General features: G+C 54.4%; 1 protein-coding gene across 3 annotated transcripts in view; it reads right to left on the minus strand.

Annotated features, from left to right (window-relative positions):
* The window catches only part of APBA2 (amyloid beta precursor protein binding family A member 2), a 206,777-nt gene that overhangs the window by 4,493 nt on the left and 181,530 nt on the right, over positions 1–20,754 (minus strand). For all 3 annotated transcript variants that reach the window (XM_037510098.1, XM_054694791.1, XM_037510099.2), the window contains exons 8-12: positions 17,401–17,487; positions 11,966–12,151; positions 8,413–8,592; positions 7,005–7,217; positions 6,017–6,136 (exon numbers count right to left, since the gene is read on the minus strand). In XM_037510098.1, the coding sequence (XP_037365995.1) occupies positions 6,017–6,136; positions 7,005–7,217; positions 8,413–8,592; positions 11,966–12,151; positions 17,401–17,487 (786 nt within the window). The remainder of the gene's footprint in view (positions 1–6,016; positions 6,137–7,004; positions 7,218–8,412; positions 8,593–11,965; positions 12,152–17,400; positions 17,488–20,754) is intronic.

A 20,754-nucleotide genomic window follows, 5' to 3' on the forward strand; every position in this document is an offset into this window, starting at 1 on the left:
TGCTGACAAATGGAGAGTCTGGGGATATACTATAACCCCCAACTTTATGAAATCCATCTGCTTGTCAAATCCCCTAAAGATCAAGGCATTAGAAGGCTGGACATCCAGGCGACCCCAGAGGGCCAGAGGAGAAGTTAAACCAGCTGCACCTGGATGGCTCTGCTGGACCCCTGGGGGCCCGTGCAAGGTATGGGAATGACAGCACCATGACAGGTGGCGTGTTGAAGCCCTGGAGAGGGCAGCATGTGCGTGCTCATACCTCACTACCCACACTGCCAACTGAGGGCAGACTCAGGCCCGTGAAACAGCCTGGTCCCCGGGAATGAGGCCTCCTGGGACCAGCCACACCCACCGCTGGAGGGCTCCCCTGTGTGCCCCCAACCCAGCACCTGAACCATGGGGCCCCTCTGCAGTGTGCTTAGCCCCCAAGAGCCCCTTCCCCAGCATCATCTCAGCAGTCCTGCCTGAGGGCTGTACACCAGCCATGTTTGAGGATGAGGAAGGTCAGGCCCAGAATCAGGTGGGAAAGGCCCAGGCTGGTAAGGCCCTGACCACCAGTGCCCAGGGGCCACCCCACATCATGTAAAGGGCTCAATGAATTCAATGGCCTTTGTGCCTCACACATCCTCAATCTCAAGTCGTTACTGCACAGCCACTGTCTTGGTGGTTTTTAATGCCATTTTAAGGGAGCCTCACACTTGACAAGGCAGGGAAGCAAGAACCAACCAAGGGTCTAAAGGTGATTCTGGTCGCGGCCCTGACAGGTCGCAGACAGGTCGCAGGCCCACAGGAGGCACAGGTGTGGGTGATGGAAGATGCTGGTCCGCCAGGCTTTTTCCTCTCTGGCTGTTCTTTTTCCTTCCACAGGGAGCCGCTCCGGTATCCAGACCATCTTCCATCTTGCCGTGAAGGCCCTCCCGCCTTCAGCAACAGACGCTGAGCATCTGAGCCATTTCTCACTAAACACTGGCGGGCCTGCTCAGTCAGCTGGCCTCTGATTTCCAGGGACCCTGCTGGGGGGCAGGGGACAGGAGCTCTCCCACCTTTCACAGGACCACTCCACCCTGTTGCCCCTCGAGACCTTTTGAAGGCTGAGTCAGCTCACTGGTACTGACCCCAGACTGGTCCTCCAACCAGTCACAAAACCACAAAACCAGACAGGGTTCCCATGTCACGCGTTTTGTGAGTTTTGCTTTCTCACAAACACAGGCCTTTCTAAACCGGCCACATGCCGGTGGCCCCTGAGTGGCGCCAGAAGCCTCACGGTCCCTCCCTTTCTGGAAGGAAGCACAGGTGCAGACTGCATCACAGCCACAGCCATGCTGCTCGGCCACCTGGACTCCTGCAGCAGAGAGGTCACAGCCCTGGAGCCCAGGCACCCCAGCCAGCCAGGGCTCAGCCCGAGATGGGCAGAGAAAAGAAACCGTGGACCCGTGGCCTCCCTTTTTCTGAAGGGGGAACACCCTGCCAGGCTGCCTAATGCTTTACAAAATCAGTTCCTCTCCCTCCCCAAGTGGTTTAAAGGCACTTTGAGTCCAATGTAACCAGCCCTTTGAAGAGTCTGAGCTGGGGCCTCAGGAAGACCAGGCCAGAGCCCAGGCCAGGCGTCAGGCAGGGCCAGCCTGCTCCTGCAAAGCTGGGACATTCCAGGAAGGTGACTTCTTGAATAAATCCCCAGTGGCAGCTTCCTATAGTTTTGGAGAGCAGACGGTGCTGAGGGAAAGCTATGAGCACCCTTTGGGGGGGCAGTGCTTTCTAGCAAGACATCCCCACAAGGCCCGGGGCCTCAGGGTGCTCTAACTTCATGGGTGCTCTGCTCAGGAGGAGGGAGGTTGTCTCCCAGGAGGAGACTTCTTGATTTCTCAAACTGTGTTGTGGGAAGAGAGAGCAAGGATCCACTTAGTATAGCGTTAACTGGGTCATCCAGGGCCTGTCTGCAAACGGATGCTTTGTACTCTGGGGGTAATGAAGCTGAAAATGGAAAAGCACTTGTGCAAGACCAACTCAGATGTCAGCAAACTTTTCCAGGGACTCGGGGGACTTGGCTGCGTGGCACAGCGTCAGCAAGGGGCACGCAGTCCCTGCAGTGGGAGAGGAGAGACTGATGCTGTCCACCCCAGAGCCATCATCAGGGCTCCATGCGCGTCTGATCACTCTGGGCCCTGTGGACAAACATGTCAGCCCCTGTGTTGCTCCCAGTAGCACCAAATCCATACGGGCACTCACCCCCTGACACGTTTGCACCCCAGAAAGCACCTGATGACCGGCAGCTGGTCTCGTGTCCAGCGCCCCCTCTGCAGTTTCCCAGCTGGGAGGCGGAGGGAAACCACTTCACCTTCCCGTGCTCATCCTGGTCTGTGATAACATCAAGCCCCAAGCGGACCGGCCTGGCAGACACTGGCTCCACGGGGACACCCCAGGTTTACGGGAAGAGCTTGCCCAGGCCGTGACCTTCATTTCCTGGTTCCCAGAACTGATAGGCAGATGCACCAGGCGGCCCAGGAGTACTTGAGATGATGAAACTAGACAGGCTGGGAAAGCTGACGTCGCGTCCCCGCGTTCACACGGCCCACCACGGCCGCGAGGGGGCAGCAGCCGGTGAACCACGGACACACCATAAATAAACCGTGTCTGTCTGTCCATACCACGGAATGTCGCTCCACTCAGGGGAAGGAAACCCGGCACGCTGCCCTGGGGATGAGCCTGAGACATCAGACGAGCCAGGCACAAACGACAGACACTGAGTCCCACTTCTGCAATGTGGGCCTGAGCAGCAGGTTCACAGAGAAGGGAGCTGGGGGGCTGGGGGGCTGGGAGGAGGGTGAGGGGAGCTGACGTTGAGTGGGAGTGGGGTTCCTGCTTTGAAGACGCCACAGCTCCAGAGACTGGCTGCAATGCGCTTCGTGCTGTGGACCCTTGGAAATGGCCACGATGGTAAATCTGATGCTAATTTATTTTACCACAATTAAGAAAAATGTCGTAGGAGAGAGTCAAGACTAAAAGGAAAGGCTGGGGGAGGGAGGCAGATGCCACAAGTAATGTAGCTTCTTAACCACACGCAGCTGCCCATGCTGGAGACAGGATGGGGCTGCACAAGCTCCAGAATGAGGCTTGTGGCCAGGTGGGGCACCAGAGGCAAAGGGGCACACGCTCCAAGTGTGCATGCGGGCACACACACACACACACACACACACTCATCTACACATGTGCGTACACATACATAACTGTGTACCCACACACTGACAACCGCAGAGGGTCCCCCTCGCCTCTCACATGGCAGCACCCAGACTTACTCAGAGTGCCCCTGTGCAGGGACAGATTTCATGCAGCTCCTCACCCTCCCTGTCACAGCCTGCCACCGGCCACGGGGCACATTTCTGTAGCCACCCTGGAAAAACGCAGTTCCTAGGGGGCTGACAAATGTCATCTCCTGGCCGCCCACGGTCACTGAAGGTGCTCCCCAGTCACAATCAGCCAGTTCCGAGGACATGGGCCACCCTGTGGCTGACCCAGGCCAGTGGAGCCAAGACTTTAGGTGGGGTCTGGTGAGGAGGTGGCCAGAAGTCTCAGAGAGAGAGCTATTACTGCAGGGAAGAGAGGGCACAAGGGCAGTCACCAGGTCAGCGCCCCTAGGTGAAGCTGGATGGACCAGAAGCTGAGACCCCAACCTGACCACGTTGTAGGGGATGACTCTCCTGTCCTCACAGCAAGCCTTTGACAGAGCAGCCGGTGCCCCAGGCCTCCTGAATCTGCTCTCAGACTCATTCCTTCATGAGGCCTGGCTACTGGGCAGAGCCCCTTGCACTCATGAGCCACTGTGGGTGACAGGCCACAGCCTCGGGCCGTGGGTATGCCCGGTCACAGGCGATAGTGGACAGCTGCTCAGCAGAGGTGCCTCTGATGGCCCCTTGGACAGCCATCCCTACACCCCACACCTGTCCACGGGCTCATGTGCTCACGGGCAGGCGCAGAGGAGGAGACCGCTTCATGCAGCCGCCAGCATCTCATTTCGAGGTTCCTGGGGAGCTGTATTGTAATAGGATCAAGCTACGCAGATTCATTTACTTCCTCTAAAACCCTCCTTCGTGCTCGCTGCACGAGCTGCATGTACCTGAAAGGAAGCCCCTGACGGCCACCTGAGCCCCCACCTCTCTGCCACCCCCAGCCCCCACCGTGCTGCTCCTCCTTCACAGAAGTGCCCTCAGGACCCCAGCTTTGCACCAGACCAGGGCCAGGCTGGCCAACTCCTGGGGCTGACACACTGTCCCAAACAGAAGTCCCAAAAGGAGTGCCGACAGCATGGTGGGCCCCTGTGCCTGGATGCAAGTGGGCACAGGTGCCTTTCTCCTCTGCAGAATATGGGCCCAGGTCACCCACCTTGGATGTCTCAGTGTACTTTATGGATTTTCTCAGTGAATTTTCATATCCACCATTTGAGGGGAGCCCAGAAAGGTTAAGTGACTTACCCAGAGTCACACAGCTAAGAAGGTGTGGCCAACACTGGCAAGATGCCCCCCACCCTTTGCCTCTATATCCTGGGCATCTGCTGGACCACTTTCCCCAGACTGTGCTCTGCGGGGTACATGAAAAGTTCCAGCTGGCCAATAGGAAGTGGCAGACACAGTGTCTCTGTCTTTCCTCAACTGCCATAAGACACAGAGCAGCCAGTGGGGCTGGGTCCACAAAAAACAGGTGAGGACCAGTCTGTGTCCCTGAGTGGTTCCATGTAATGAAGTCTCCTCCCATTGGACCATGACTCAACTCTTACTATGTGGCAATTTGGGGACTATTTGTTACAGCAGCAAGTGAGCCCTGACACAACAGGAACAGAAGTCCTGGAGGTCACACCCTTTGACTCTCTTGACTGCTTCACCAGACAGCAACAGGGGAAGTTTTGTCCCATTTGCAGATGCGTTTCTAGAATGTTCTCCCATTGGGATTCCTCTGGGGTGGACACACATTTTCCTCCTCACCTGATGCCCTTCCTACTCTCATGTCTTCTTCTTTGGCCTTTTAATACTCTCATAAAGACAGGTGCCCCTCTTCTGTGGTCACTTCCCTGCCCATTGAGAATGCTGCAGGAGGAATAACTAAAGAAATGGAAACCACACTAGTCAAACAGCGTCAAAGATAAGGCAAGAAGGGCCTCCTTGGTGGTGCAGGGGTTAAGTCTCAGCACTATCAAGCTATCACCAGCCACTGTGGCCTGAGTTTGATCCCTGGCCAGGAAGCTGACCCACATGGCACAGCAGACCTCTCCTGTCTCTCCCGCTGCTCCCCTCAGCAGTGTATTTCGTCAGTCTGCCTGTTCTGTTCCCCACTCTCTCTCTGGTGAATCCTCTCACCCTCCACACCTCTGGCCTATACTCCCGTTCTTGTATGCATAAATAAATAAAAATCTTTTAAAGAGAGAGAGAGAGAGAGAGAGAGAGAGCACACACGCAAGAATGCTGGACTAAAGAGCTTGACCTGAGAAACAGGTACCATAATTTGGCCAACGCTCACTCAAGCTCAACATCTCCTCTTTCAGGAAGCCCTCCTGCCTCCTCAGTGTCCCCACAAATGGTTCTGAATGGGAGAGTGAATAAATGAATGAATGAATGAAAAATGAGTGAGTGGGTGTCTGCTCCCAGTGGGTCTGATACTGCCTTTGGCTATGTGTGTCCACACGCATGTGGCCAGTTTGTAAACTCCTGTGTGTCCAGTGGGTGAGAAAGTCTCCCTCCTCCTCTCAAAGCAGCTGTTTGCAGAGAAGAGTCAGTGCAGAGACAAGGGTGCCTGAGGAAATGGGGGGCATTCCTTGGCCAGGCGCTGGTCCTCCCTCCCTGCCCAGGCTGCTGGTAGCTGGGCTCACTGTCCAGGGTGAGCTATCAGGGCACTATCAGGGCAGCTATCAGGGCAGCTCCAGAGGTAGCAGGGCAGCTCCAGAGGTAGCAGGGGAGGGGAGGGGGGTAGCTACCACCCCAGCTCCCTGTGCCCAGGCCGCCCACACAGAGGGCAGGGATGACAGACTCACGATTCCATTTTGAACACTGAAGCCAAGCTGGTACTTGAGGTCGGGCCGCTTGATGAGGACGGTGGTGACCGGCGGGCAGCTGACAATGTTGAGTTTCACCTGCGTCTGGTTCTTCAGACCCTGCAGGGCACGGGGATGGGAGTCACAGGCCAGTGCAGCCTCGCAGGCCCAGGCTGAGGACCTGGCTGCCTCCTGCTGGCCTGAGTGTCCCCGTGTGAGGGGCAAACGCAGTCAGTGAGCCCGCAGCCCAGGAGCCAAGGCCTCAGAGGGTGCATCCAGGCCAATGGAGCCCTCCGGTGCTGCAGACTGAGGCAGCTTCCACATCTGTCTATCAGCCTCAGCACATCAGAGAGATGTTCAGCGGGGCTGGTCGAAGGGCTGGCTCAAGGGGCTTTCTGGCCTGAGGTGTGCCCTTCTAACACTGAGAGAAGGAGGGAGGCATGACCACACAGGCTGTGGAGAGACCGCACACTGTCCCCAGCAGGCAACCAGAGGTGCTGTGGTGCTGAGGCCTCTGGGGTGGCAGGTCTGCTCTTCCTGCCCCAGGCCTCGACCCACCCAGAATGGTCAGATGGGAAGGCCCTGGTCCCTTGTGCTTGTGTCCTTTCTGCCTGAGCCCCTCCAGGGACAGCTCAGCATCCCTGCCAAAGCCGCAGGCTCATGGGCAGAAGGTCAGAGCAGCCACCTGGCTGCCACATCCACAGAGAGTGCCCAACCCTCCTAGGGCCCCTGGGGCGGAGGACTTTCGTGCAACCCGGGGAATGTCCCAAGTCAATGGGGACAAGTTGGACCCTGCATCTATGCGTCCTCGGCCCTCGCCTGAGGTCAATGTGGCTCAGCATTGGGCAAAGTGAAACCAAAATTGCTCCTGGGCCCTGGAACGGTCTGGGACGTTGCTGGCGTTAGCCTGTGCTTATAGTTTGGGTTGACCTCAGCTTCCTTGTGGGGTTAGGGAGATTAGGAGGAGGGAGGGGTCCTGTGCATCCACCTTGATGATGCCCTGGCAGGTGGCGAGGGGCAGCCCCACCAGGCTGGTGCCATTGATAGACATGATCTGGTCCCCAATGCTCAGCTTTCCCGAGCGGGCGGCTGGGCCACCGTTCATCATGTTGGCCAGGATCACAGTGGGCAGGATGGAGCCCCAGCCCGACTCCACCACCACCACGCCCAGGATCTCGCCCTTGTGCTTCTCCAGCTGCAGCTGCAAAGAAATGGCAGAGTCATAGGGACAACAGCCTTGATCTACTCTGGCTCCCCACTCCTCCTGGGGCCCACCCAACCCCAACTGTCCTGGAGCACACACCACCTCTTCTCCTACACCAATATTAACTCCCCGTCCCCAGCTCGGATCCAGAGTCTTGGCTCCTGCTCCTCCACCCCCCAAGCCCACCAAGGCCAGAGGCATGTTCTCAGACTCCAGGACTCATCCCCTGCCCCCACAAGTTTTGTTCCTGTCTAGAAAAGTCCTAGTTTCTCTCCACCTCAAGGGCCACTCTCTCAGAAAGCTGCTTGTTACTAACTCTGCAGGAAGCCTGGGTCGTTTATTCATTCAACGATCAATCACACTCACTCACTTAACTAGCAGCAAGGGTCACTCATCATTCATTCATGCAGTAGGAGTCAGGGTCATTCATTCATTTGCTCATTCAACCAACAATCAGGATCATTCTTTCACTCATTTAATAGGCAGCCAGGGCAACTCATTCAACAAGTAGTTAGGTTCATTCATTTACTCATTCATAAGCAGACCAAATTATTCATTCATTCAGCAAGAGTCAGTCATTCTTTCACGCATTTCTTCATTCAACAAACAAGCCAGGCCATTCATTCACCATTTAACAAGTAGCCAAGGTCATCCATGTAACAAGTAGTTAGCATCACGCATTCATTCACAAGTAGAATCATTCATTCATTCACTCATTTATTCAAGAGCAGTCAGAACAGTGGTCCTCCCGGGGACTTGCTCCTCTGTCTTCGAACTCTCTAAAGGCCCCTGAGAAGACCCACTGGGCCTGCTGGGCCTGCACTACCCGCAGCTTTGAAACTCCCCCAGGCAGAGCACCAAGTTTCCATCTTCGAGAAGCCTCCTGCATACTTTTCAGAAACAGCTCCTGGGTGCCGAGTGCCAGCCGAAGATAATAGCAACATTAAAAGGCACATTTTCAAGGTCATTAAGACTGATTCTAATCAGCCTCTTTGCTACAACAGCGTCTCATTTCACACACAAGCGCTCAGCTCCCAAGTGAGAAGGAGATGGATATTCCGGGTGCACCTCCCTGTGCCTGCTGGGGAGACACTGACTGTCGAGAGCCCTATGCAGGAGACCTGAGCTGGGAAGCACCAGGCGCCCCTGGCAGAGGTCGGCCAGGGGAGCTCCTGGAGAGAGGGCCGCTCACCTCCTTGCAGTTCTCGGAGTTTGAGAAGTGGATGAGGTCATCATTGTACATCTCCTGGGTGTTGATGATGTCGCTGTACTCCTTCTGGCTCAGGTCTTCGGGGTTGATGCCATTGGCTCTCAGGAACTCCTGGTAGGCCACGCTGAAGGCCTGGCCAATGGACTGGGCGATCAGCTGGGCCTGTGGGGCAGCATGGGGGCATCAGAGACAAGCATGGAGGCACGACTGCATGGGCCCAAGAGGAGGGGCCGCTGCAGGCTTCGTGCAGAACATGCACATCAACCGGGCCCTTGCTGAGATTTATTTATTTATTTACCCCTTTTATTATTATTTTTTAAATTTTATATGTTTTTTACATCATTTTTCATTTTTGCACGATGTATGCATTTTCATCTTGGGTATGTTCCCCATACAATTCCCCCCCCACCCCCCACTGCTTTGATCCCAACAACTCAAATGCCCAAAAATAGATGACTGGATCAAGAAGATGTGGTACATATACACCATGGAATGTTACTCAGCAATCAGAAAAGATAAACTTATGCCATTTGTAGCAACATGGATGGTGCTGGAAGGGATCATGCTCAGCAAAATAAGCCAGAAAGAAAAAGAAAAATACCGGATGGTCTCACTCATAGCAGGAATTTAGAAAACCTTGCTGAGATTTAAAAGTACAAGGGAGCAATTCCGGGCCCTCATCTGGTGAGAGCTGTCCCCCATCACCCCACTGGGAGCCCCAGGGGTGTGAACCTTCCTGCTGTCCAGTACCTGCCAGGGCCCCCACCTGAGCTGCTGAACTCCCAGACATTCCAGAGCAATGCACAGTTTCAAATAGTCTGGGACGACTGTGAATATCATATTTCTGTTGCTGCCACGGGTGACTATAATGTATTTTCTTTCCACTCATCTTATTCCAAAAATAGATCTGAGGTGCATTCTAGGGGATGCGTCACAGGGCTGGTGTTGTTGTCCATCCAGCTGAACAGGGAAGGCAGGCAGGGCTCAGCTGCGCTTGTGGGGAGGTGTGGCTGGGCCAAGCTGGGCCACTGAGAAGCAGGGGACCTTGGGGACATCTGCAATGACCCCTCTGTGGATGTTACTGAACCTCTCACACTGCAGAGGCCTGACATTGCACAATTTCTTGCCGGTGTGCAGCAGGGACAGTGACAGGCGAGACCTACAGACTGGCACCCGAGGTCTGGGAGCTCCAGGGCGCTGGGCCATTTCAGCACACAGCCAGGCTGCGGGAGCCCAGCTCTGCTCTGCCCCCTGCTCCCAACCGCCTACCTCCCCGACTGCCATCAAGGGGACCTCTGCATGTGCGCCCTCAGCAAACCAAGAAAACAGGTGAGAACCAGGACTTTCACTTAAAAGCCTGTATCTCTTTCTCCCTCTGCACCTGGCCTGAGTTATGTGCTTCACAAAATGGCGAGGCTAGATAATAAAGGCAGAGCAGGGGCAACTTCTGAAATATGAATCGGCTCTAGATGGCATTGCCCTCCCAAATTGGGCCCTGAGCAGTCTACAGGAAGGGTGAGCACATTTGCTCAACAGGAGCAAGTTCCCACAGCCAAGTTCGGAGCTCGGCAACACCAGCAGAGGTGCCCGATGCCACCAGGTGGCGCTGCCAGCCTGGACGCGGTGGAGCTGGACCAGCAGGAGCCCAGGGGGTGCTGGTCTGAGAGCAACACCAAGGCTCTGGCCAAAGGTGGGGGTCTGGGCTTCCAAGGGAAAAACGGGCTAACAGCCTCCTGCAGGTGGGCAGGGAAGGGGGGAGCTGCCATGAGCCAGCAGGACTCTGCACCAGCTTCTCACCTATGTGGCTCATCACCCCCAAAGGGCTAAGCTCATTACACAGAAGGGAACCCGAGGCTCAGAGAGGACCACTCCTGACTTTTAGGTTGCCTCCCATTTTCTCCCGGGTGTTTCACTCTGCTTTCACCAGGCCCTCAGAGCTCCCCTTCCCCAGCTGCCCCCCTCGAGGGAGCCACCATCGGGTCCATTCTCTGGGCAACTGCCCTGTGACGCCCTCACACCCTGCCAGGATGGGCCCTTCCTTCCCGCCAAGGGCCACATAGGGCCCCACTCAGTCTGCCTCGTGCTCAGCCTCATCTTTCAACAGGGGACACCGAGGCCAGGGCAGCACCCACCCACTGGAACCCTCTGTCCACTGCCACCTGCCGTAGCCGCTCCTCACACCCCTCCTGCTCCTTTGACACTCCTGCACCTTCCGCCACTTGGCCTGCTTCTCGCCTGACCTGCCGCCACTTACTGCCCTTCTCAAGGGCCCATGTCCCCCACCCGGGTCTTGAAGTCCCCCTCAAGCCCGCAGCCCCACAGAAATGCCCACTGAGGGTCCACAGGCGTCTGGTACAGTGGAAGGACGAGTGTGGGCACCAGGGGGCCTGTGTTTACGTTCCCGCTATGGACGTGCCACCGCTTCAGAGCAGTTCAGCTGATTTCAGCTTCTCAGCAAAAAGACTGCTGCCCTCCCACCCCCTGCCCCCCGCTACCCTGTCTTCAGACGTGACAATTGGGGACACTTCCCCGTAGACTCAGGTCCCCGAGACACCCTCAAGATCATAAGTGGACAAAAACACTCTTTCTGATTGTCCTCAGAGCGTCACGGAGAAGAGACTCTGCAAGTGTCATGGAGAAGAGACCATTTTTGTGACTTCTACTCTGGCAGAGCCATAGGAGTGGCCCAGCAGCTGCTCCCGGTGGTCCTGGGTGAGACTGACCGCAGGGGGGCAGCAGAGAGACACCCCTAAGCTCCCTCCCTCTGCCAGGAGCATTTCCCCCATCCAGCTGAGAAAGATGCTCTCACCCCATTCAAGAAAAAAAGTAAAAAGGTTTCTACAGGCTCTTAGAGAGCCTCGGGCTTTCTAAACTTCAGAATTATTGGTTAAATAACTGTTATGAGGTGAAATGGCCACAAAAAAAAGTAAACTGGCCGGGCCTGTGAAAATACAGGCAACAGAAAAGCCAATCAAGGATGCCTTCATTTTCGGAGAGAAAAAGTTTAAAGGATCTCTTCAGAAAGACAGTCCTCTAGTACAGCTGACTGTGGGCCTCCCTGGTGGCACAGGCGGTTGAGAGCTGCACTGTGAAGCTGTCCGCAGCCTCTGCAGTGCAGGTTCGATCCCGGCAGGCTGGTGAGAATCCCACATGGCACAGCAGACCTCTCCTCGCACCCGCTGCTCCCCTCAGCAGTGTATTTCATCAGTCTGTCTGTTCTGCTCCCCACCCTGTCTCTGGGGAATCCTCTCACCCTCCCGCACCTCTGGCCTAGACCCCGGTTCTTGTATAAAAATAAATAAATCTTAAAAAAACAAGCAGAGCTGACTGTCGTAAAGTATACATTTTTACAGTAGAATATATACATGGACCCAATTATGGACTCAACTGACAGACAGCACCTGAAGAGCTCGCTTCATGACGAGAAATAAAGCGTGCTCATCGTCCCTGCAAACCCGGAGTCTGCGGGAACGCAGAGTGCCCGGCCCTGGAACCTGCGGCCGAGGCGGGGTCTGGGGCCCGTGCCTCTACTTACATCCTCAGATTCGAACACGTGGCAGATCATTTTATACTGCTTCTTCCCCTCCTGCGCCCCGGGGGTGGTCTCGATGCAATCCTGGGAGGCTGACCGGGGCATGCGGCGCCTGGCCATCAGCACCACGATGTTCCCAATGTCGGCAATGTAGGAGATGGTCCGCAGGGCGTGGTCCATCATGGTTTCCTGGCAGGAGGAGACAGATGGTCCACATCAGGGAACATCATGGGGACAACTCAGCAGGAAACCCTGGCATTCTGGGTTTCTCAGACTCGACCCTTTGACATTTGTGGGGGGATCACACTTTATAGTGAGAGATTATCCTGCACACTGTGGGGGGGAGGGGGGTGAGCTGCATCCCAGGCTCCACCCACTCAGTGCCAGGAGCACCTTCCCGAGCCGTGACAACTGAATCTATCTGAAAATATTTCCAGATTATCTCCCGGGGAACTAAGTCGCCCCATGAAGAAGCACGGGTCTAGCAAGCAGAGCATCTGAGGGTGATGATTTACAATCAGGTGAATCTGCCTTCACATCAGCCCCAGCTTCCAAAGGGTGCTGTCGGGGAGCTCAGTCCCTGTGGGAGGAAGAGCAGGGAAGCTGCCATGTGGGAAAGCTCTGACCCTGCTGATCACAGGCTCCAGACAAGGGTCCCCTCCCTGCAAGGCGTGCTCCCCCACTCAGGTCCAAGCGTGGCCTGGCCCACATGCCCCTGCAGAGCAGAAGAAGGCGGTCAAAGTCAATGTTTCCCACGATAAGTTCTCCCTCAGGGAGCCCAAGCAGCCTGGGTCCCGGTCAGGGGCCACAGGAGGCCGTCGGCTGACACTGAACCAGGGGGTCCCGGCCATTCAGTCCCGCGGCCCCTGCAGGCCCATGATTCTTGATGGCTTTTGTTCTCTGACAGGAATCTCCACCGAGCATCTTGCCCGCGACCCCTAGCCAGGCAGGCTGCACACAAAGGCTCTGAGAAACTAATCAGTTGGTCTTTTATGCCTTTGTTCTCTTTCCACAAAAGAAAATCGGGTGTTTCTGCGACCTCTGAAGCCCTTTTCTTCCTCCCAGAATCCATTTTTTTTTTGCAGTGGATATTGCTCCACATTTGTCATCTCGGGCTGATTTGCCTCCTGGCCCAGGTTGTGGGGGTGCTTTACCCTCCAAAAGCTACTGTTTGTGGTGGGACACTGGAAAGGGAAACTTGGGGTGACTCCAGCTTCTTCTGATCTCCAGAATCATCCCCACGTGTCAGACACATTCTCTCCCCCAATTCCCAGCTCATGGCCGTGGCAGAACCACCTTCCTCTCAGACAGATGCTGGTTACCACATACCTGACCTCAAACTGTGCTGTAAAGCAACAGTACAAAAAAAAACAAATACAGAATTGAGCAAACACAGATACATGGGTCAGTGGGACAGAGTGAAACGCTCAGAAATTAATCCACACACACACCAGCACCTAACCTGCGATAAAGATGCTCTGACCGCAACATGGGACAGGACAATCTCGTCAACAAAGGGTGCTGGGAATCTGGCCACCCACCCACACGGCATCCTCTCTCCTGCCCTGACTCTTCCTCCTCAGCCTCCAGTCCCTCCCCTCTGTTCCCACTCTTCTCTGTCAAATTTTTTTTAATTTTTCAGTCAAACCAATTTCCTGCCCTAGCTCTCTTTAAGTGTATCCCAGACAGTACCCAGAACAAGCTGACAAATGGCCTGAGAAGCCACCGAACCCTCAGCCAGGCCAGATCGCGACTTCTAGAGCCTTCCTGACCCACCTTCCCAGCCCTTGTTCTCCTCACTTCTGCTCTAGTCCAACTCCGAGGGCGACCACAGGCCATGCACATCAGTGCTTGGTTAGTTTATTTTTAGGGAGTGACATCCCACCCCACCCACCTCCACGAATCCACCTTCTCTCTCCCGCAGGCCGGCCCCGGGTTCCAGGTGGTTCGGACGGGAACCTGGTCACGCTACATCAGGCTGCCAGCATTTCTCCCGAGAGGGCAGGGAGCCAGGTGTGTCTCTTCTACCCAGCTAGAGAGTGGGGACCTCGGTCACGGGCCACATACTCTCCTCCCAGCAGCCCTGACACCCCGCAACTTAGCAGGGCCTTGGAATTGGCCAGGAAGTCGGAGAAATGGCTTCTGCACCAAGCAGCTGTTCCCCAGCAAGACAAGTCAGCATCGTTTCCATCAAGGAACGAGAGCACAGCAGATTCACTTCCCAACGGGGAGCACGCACACCCCGAGATCTCCCCCCGACCCTAGACCTGTCATCCCTCTCTATGTGAGGGGTTCGTGCTCAGCTCACACGGCTGATGGGGGAAGCAGCCCGGCAGCGGGGAGGGGTGAGCAGACTGACATGGTGGCCTCTCCTGAAGGAAGACCCCACTCCCCAAACCCCTGACAACCCACCCGGGCCCCGGGAACCCCGCTGTGTGATGCATGAAGGCTGGGAGGGAAGGCAATGAAGAACAAAGAGAGACAAAGACTCGCAGCAGCGGCCCCGCCAGCAGCCCAGCTGCCAGATGCCAAGTGGAGAGAGATCCTTCAGCGCTGCTCAGAACCAGGCTGCCAAGGGGCCGGGACCAGGGTAAAGCAAGACAAAGGAAAAAGGCTTCTACTGTGGCCACAGGAAGGACCTTGACCTCGGTGCCTCCCCTGGGGGCTGCTCACAGAACTCCAACTCGTCTCGCGCTGCCTGGACATCAGGACTAGGACGCTATCCACGTCCTGCCCCTTCTCGGCCTGGCTCAGTTTGCAGACCTCGCAGCAGTGTACCTGGACCCCAGCGTTCTCTGCCTTCTGCACTATGCCTGGTGCCCTCAAACCCTAGGGAGCATCCTGTCCAGCTCAGATTCAAATTAGTACTAGCAGGTCTCTGGGGGTGGCCTGAGCAGAATGAAAACCTGGGGTGTCCTGCTCTGTGATTCCAGAATATTCCTGTCAACAGAGCCTGGTGGGTCATGGGGACCTCCAGCAGCTACAAGGGTAGGCGTTCACAGCCCCTAGGGTGGCACTTGTGGGGGGAGGGTCCAGCCAGCCCTCAGCGATGTGCAGGGACAAAGAATGGCAGAGAAGGACAAGAGGAGAGGAACCCTTTGCTTCCCAAGTGGCAGAAGAACCCCCTCCTGGAGGAGACGGGAAGATGCCCTGGAAGTCCATGGTCACAGCCTGGACTCTGGGGAAGGGCGTGGGCCCCGACATCAAGAAGCAGAGCTGTCCAGTAATTCCTGTGTGCGGTGTGAGGCAGTGGTCTGGCTTCATTTTCCTATGGCTGCCCAGCATCCCTGCACCATTTGCTGAAGAGACTCTTTCTTCACTGGTTGCTCTTGCCTACTCTGTCAGAAATTGACTTTCTATGTATGCATGCGTTTATTTCTGGGCCCTCAATTCTATTCCATCGTCCGGGCGCTTGTTTTTATTCCGATGCCATAGTGTTTTGATTACTGTCACTTTGTAATGTAGATGTCAGGGAGCATGAGGCCCCTTTCTTCTTCTTCTTAGTTCTCAGGATCAGTGGGTTCTTTGGGGTCTTCTGTAGTCCCAGACAGAGTTTAGTTTGTTTTTCTATTTCTTTGAAAACTGCCATGCAATTTTGATAGGGATGGCACTGAACCTGTGTATTACTTTGGCCATTGGCCATTTTAACAAGGTTTGTTCTTCTGATCCATGAGCACACAGTCTCTTCCCATTTCTTTGTATTATTGTCTCTTTCTTTGTAAATTGGCTTATAGCTTCCAGTGTCTAGGTCTTTCACTGCCTTTGTTACATTTATTCCCAGTATCTTATAGTTTTTAACGAAAAAAGAAAGCAATCAAGCAGGGCCGCAGGGAGAGTGCAATCAAAGAGCTGATGGCACAGTTAAAATTCTGGGGTGGCCCTGCCGGCGTAGGATTGGGGTCCTGCCCCTGCCTCCGTGGGGTGGGCAGCAGCCCCATTGTGACGTGAATGTGACACTTTCGGCCGGCACAACAAGGAAATCCACCCCAGCTAAGGGGTCTATCTTGAGACAGCCAATAAAAGGACATTGCAACCTCAGGCTTTGTCCACTTTTGGGAACAGCCCCCTTGTTCTGATTATGACTTTCACTTTCACAGGCCCCATTTTCTATGGTCAGCTGAGGACAAGACTGGTTCACTGGCTTCCAACGATGTTGTCCAGTTCTGTTCATCGTGATGACACCCCAGTACCCACAGTACCCAGGTGTTGACTGTGCCATTCCCACTACGAGGAACCAAGGTGACTAAAAAATAGCTTATTCCAGGCCTGGATCAGGGGACTGCAAGCAGAGTCCAGAACACCATATGTCTCAGGAAGCGAGGGCACATTCAAAGACTAAAAGGACAGCATCCAAGTGATACAGGACCCAGTGTGAAGGTCACTGGCTAAACCTAGGACAGTTTGAGCACCAAAAAGAACAACTGGTAATAGATTATAACATAAATTGAAAAAAAAAAAAGAAGTCGTGATTCCACAGTGGCAAAACAGAGAGAAACTAAAGCTCTTCATTATAGAAGAATTCAGATAATGAAAGTAGAACACGTGAGATAATTAGAAAATCGCCATTTTGCACTTAAGCCAACTCAGGCAAGATCACCACTGCATGCGAACACCACCAGCCACGGCATGGTGGGGAAGAGGGCACCCACATATCCACAGAGTCCCATAGGTTACTTGCCAAAGACACGAAGCTAAGGGGCCTGTACACAGGCATCTGGCCGCCTCATCCAGCCCCAGCGTGAGCGGGGCCCTTCCGCTTACCTCGCAGGCAGCAGCACTGCCTGGTTCCCAGGACCCCTGCCCCCCCTCACTGCCCCTGGCCTCCCACCCCCCTCTCTCAGCCTCAGCTCACAGTCCTTTATATCTTGAACAGGGCACTTTCTCTCATGCATCTGGGTCCCTGTCTTCCTACAACAGCAGGTGCATGCAGATTCAGGCACAGAAAGGGCGAGAATAGTGGTCGGCCACCAGCTGGCCCCAGCACACGGTTCACAGGTAGAAAAGCCTCAAACACCTGCTCACTGGGAAACCACCAAGCTCAGGGCTATGAGGGGCCCTGGGACTTCCACCCTCCAGCTGGGTTTCCCAGGCCTGGCACGCGGAGATTTCAGGAAGGCCATTCTAGAATCCTGGCTGGTAAGCACACAACTCCCGACCCCCACCCCTTCTCCCCTCCGCTTTTGTCTATTTAATCCCAGCTGTAGTTGCACCCCTGTCACCCCTGGTGGCTTTGCTCCCCCAAGCCTGGCGCTGCTGGACCTCCCCACCAGTTCACTCCACACCCACTCAGGACCCAGGCTGCTGAGCAACGGCCCTGGGGACAGCGGTTCAGCCACACAGAGGAAAGTTCTGCAGGAGACCATGTGCTGCGCCAGCACCCGAGCGGGAAGTCAGGAGTTGGTTGACCTGGTTTTAAACAACGGTGTCTAAATGCTTACCTGCGTGTCGGCATTTAACACCTTGATCCTCTGGGTAGAGATGAACAGGTCCACTTCAGTCAGAGTCTGGGCGTCCCCCTCCGAATTCTAAGAAAGGACAGTGGATGCTGTTACAAATCAGAAAAACTAACTTGAACAAAGGCTTGACAATTTTACTAATGATCCCGGGAGCCCCTAGAGGGAAATGCTACTCCAGCACGGAGCAGCCATTGGAAACCTAAATGCAGGCGCTTTGCAGCGCCAGCCGGAGCCAAGTGTGTTCTGAAGGCAGTTTGCACGGGGTATAGAGAGGGAGGGAGGGCTTCCGGCTTCCGGGAGGGCTGAGCACGAAGGGGGGCTGGACGCCTGGGGTCTCCAGTCACAGCGTCCGACATGCAGCCCCTCCACCCGTAAAAATCGCGCCTGCCTGCCAACCCTTGCCGAACTCAAGAAGGCAAAGGGTCTGTGTGATCGGGCAATGTTTCTTGGATTTGGGATTCCAAGTAACCCTGGTAAATGGGGAAGAAATTTCCAAAGAAGGTGGATTAGACCATCAGCGTTTTCTACTGGTTTAAACAGTAACAGACATGTCGACCTCCCCCGGGCCCCTGAAATATTGGTCTCTGACTGTCCCCTTGCTTCCTGAAGGGGAGTTAAGACCTCAGCTGCTATGTAAGACAGAAGCACAGAAGCCAAAAGAAGCTGTCATGTTCATCGTATGCCATCAGTTAGGTGCACATGGAATGTTCTGGAAGCTAAGTGAACTAGGCAGGCTCTGCCCCAAACCAGGGCAGTCTTTCATTGGTTTCCACATCTGCGGGAAACCTAATTACTTCTGCACAGTGGTAATGAAATAAATACAAACCCCTCTGGTTTGCCCACTGAGGTAAATAAAATCTCTGTGGTCACTCAGGAGCCTACATGGTCTCGCTTCTATTTCAAAAGAGCAGAAACCGTGATTTAACTGCTCACCAGAAAATTTGGAATCAAAAACTCCCCTGCTGACAATTCTATGAGAATTGTGAGCAGCAAAGAGATCCCATATTGTAGTGATAAATGTATATTTTCACCCAGTTCTTGAGGGGGAAGGTCTTTTGGATTCTGGGCCTCCACGGGGTGACACTGCTTTTAACTGATGGTAAAGAGAGTCCAGAATGACGCCGTTGAAAATCACCTGCAGGACTGAGGAGGAATTACCTTTTCCATATTTTTTAAAGTTGGGTGATAATTGTACATGCCTGTGCTTGGGAAGGTTATAGTCTAGGAATCTTGCTCAAAACCTTCTTGCTGAAAAGTAGTTCAGAAAAGTTGCTAACTTGGTTTGAGGGATGATTTGAGGAAACTTAAGCAACTGACAGATTTAATGGAAGAAGAGGGTCAGACTTGAGCTGACCTGGCTCAAACTGGGGGTAAAAGATGAAGCTGAAACCTGACCGAAAACAGGGAAGGCGAGAGATCCCCAGCCCCCGCCTCGAGCTCCCCCTGGAGGAAGGGAGAGTAAAAACAGCTGGATTCTACAGAGAAGCAGCAGACACAATATGGCCTGCTGCACATCTGTGGGTAGGCCCTACAGCCACCGCTGAGCCTGTGGGGGTGGCTCTCTGCTGGACAAAGAGCAAATGTCACAGTGGAGATGTCTCACTGCAGGAGGAAGGAAGCCCCCAGACAGGGTCCTTTGGCCACATCGCCAGGAAGTGGCATTCCGGGGGATGGAAGACTAAATCTCTTGCTGTTCAAACTACAGGCCAGCATCAAGTGGGTGGCCTCTGATAGGGAACATTTGATTTTCCCTGTATCAGGAAGTGAATTATAAAATCCCCAGCATTGACTAAGTGACCGAGCTGACCAACCAGTGACTGAAGAAGGTCACCCCAATGTTTTAAAGTCACCTCATGCTTCAGAAATTCTTTACAACAGAGCAAGCATCTCCTGGGCAAACTGAACTGCTCATCATCCTGCTCTGGTAAATTAAACTTAATGAGTCTTTAAATATCAGAACAATTTAACTAATGCTGTACAGGAGGCCTAGGCACTAAATGCCTCACACGGTCATCTCAAATGCCACATTTTAAAACATCTGAGTAAAACAGTAACAGCACGGCCTCCACCATGCACTAGCACACAAAATCTAACAGAAAACGGGTGACGAGGAAATGCTTCCATAAGTGGGCGATTAAAGAAATAAAAGAAGCTTCTACGATTTCATTCAAAATCTAATATTTACCTACCTAGGGAAGAGGGGAAATCGTTGGTTACAGGGTTTGCACATCCCCTGCCCCCACCCCTCATGCCCAGGACACGCTCCAAACACGCGTGCACACAAACACACACACAGTCCCACACAAACACACTGTCCTACACACCGCTTTTTTCTTGATTTTAGCCGCCTTCTGCATCCTCTGAGCAGCATGGAAGAGAAAAGGAAGGCAGGTGGGTCAAAGAGAACATGCGAGCAGGTTATTTCAGACTTGGGCCCAACACCATCTCCCAGGAGCGGAACTATTAGGGGGAAAGGATGACCTGAGCAAACTCCACACAGGCTTTGTGGGCTCCACGCCCACTCCAGCCCAAAGCCATCAAGACTCTGGGAATGACAAATCCTATCATCACCGAAGGGAAGGTTGCTCGAACCTGAAGGTGGGATTAAGCAGCCAGGTCTGGTTTAAAACCAGACATGTGGGCCTTGTGGGGGGTGGGGTCTCTCTCTTGGCCTCAGCTCTTGGCTCTTCGCCAGCTCTCAACGTGCCATTGGGATTGCAGATCAGCGGAACTGGTAGGATGCATTCACGAATTTATCTCCCTCTTTTCTCTCTGAGTTATTCATTTCTTCATTTTCCCCGTCTTTGTTGTGTGTGTGCCTGCAGTTGAGTATTAATAAGTCCCTCTTAAGCACATGGGTGAGGACCCACAGTCAGGCAACTCATTTCATGTTGGGGTTGCCCTGTAACAGGACCAGGAGCCCCATGGGAGCTCTGCCGGGAGCGCTGGGCAGCCACCACCTCGGGGAGCACACAGGTTCATCAAGACAAGCCCACAGGAGCCCTGGGGTGCTGGGAATGACTGACGTGAGAGCACCCCTAAGGATGCCAGAGCCACAGTCCAACAGCAGAAGAGCGTCAGACTCCAGGGAGGAGGAGCAGGCCCGGGTCAGTGAGCGGTGAGGACAGAGGAGGGGCTGACATGGTTGTTCACCCCACAGGGTCAGCAGCAGCCACAGACCCACTATTTCTGAGAGAGGCACTGCCCCAGGACATCCTGCCCTTTCCTCCTGACCCTGTTAGCTTTGTTGAATCGGTCCCACCATTCAAAACCAGCTGGCCCGACATGCACGCGGAGGTTATGAAGTCAGTAAAACATAGTAGCCCCCCTTCACCC

Source organism: Talpa occidentalis, unplaced genomic scaffold (assembly GCF_014898055.3).
Source record: "Talpa occidentalis isolate TD23 unplaced genomic scaffold, MPIMG_talOcc4v2.1 talOcc4.14, whole genome shotgun sequence".
Taxonomy (NCBI): domain Eukaryota; kingdom Metazoa; phylum Chordata; class Mammalia; order Eulipotyphla; family Talpidae; genus Talpa; species Talpa occidentalis.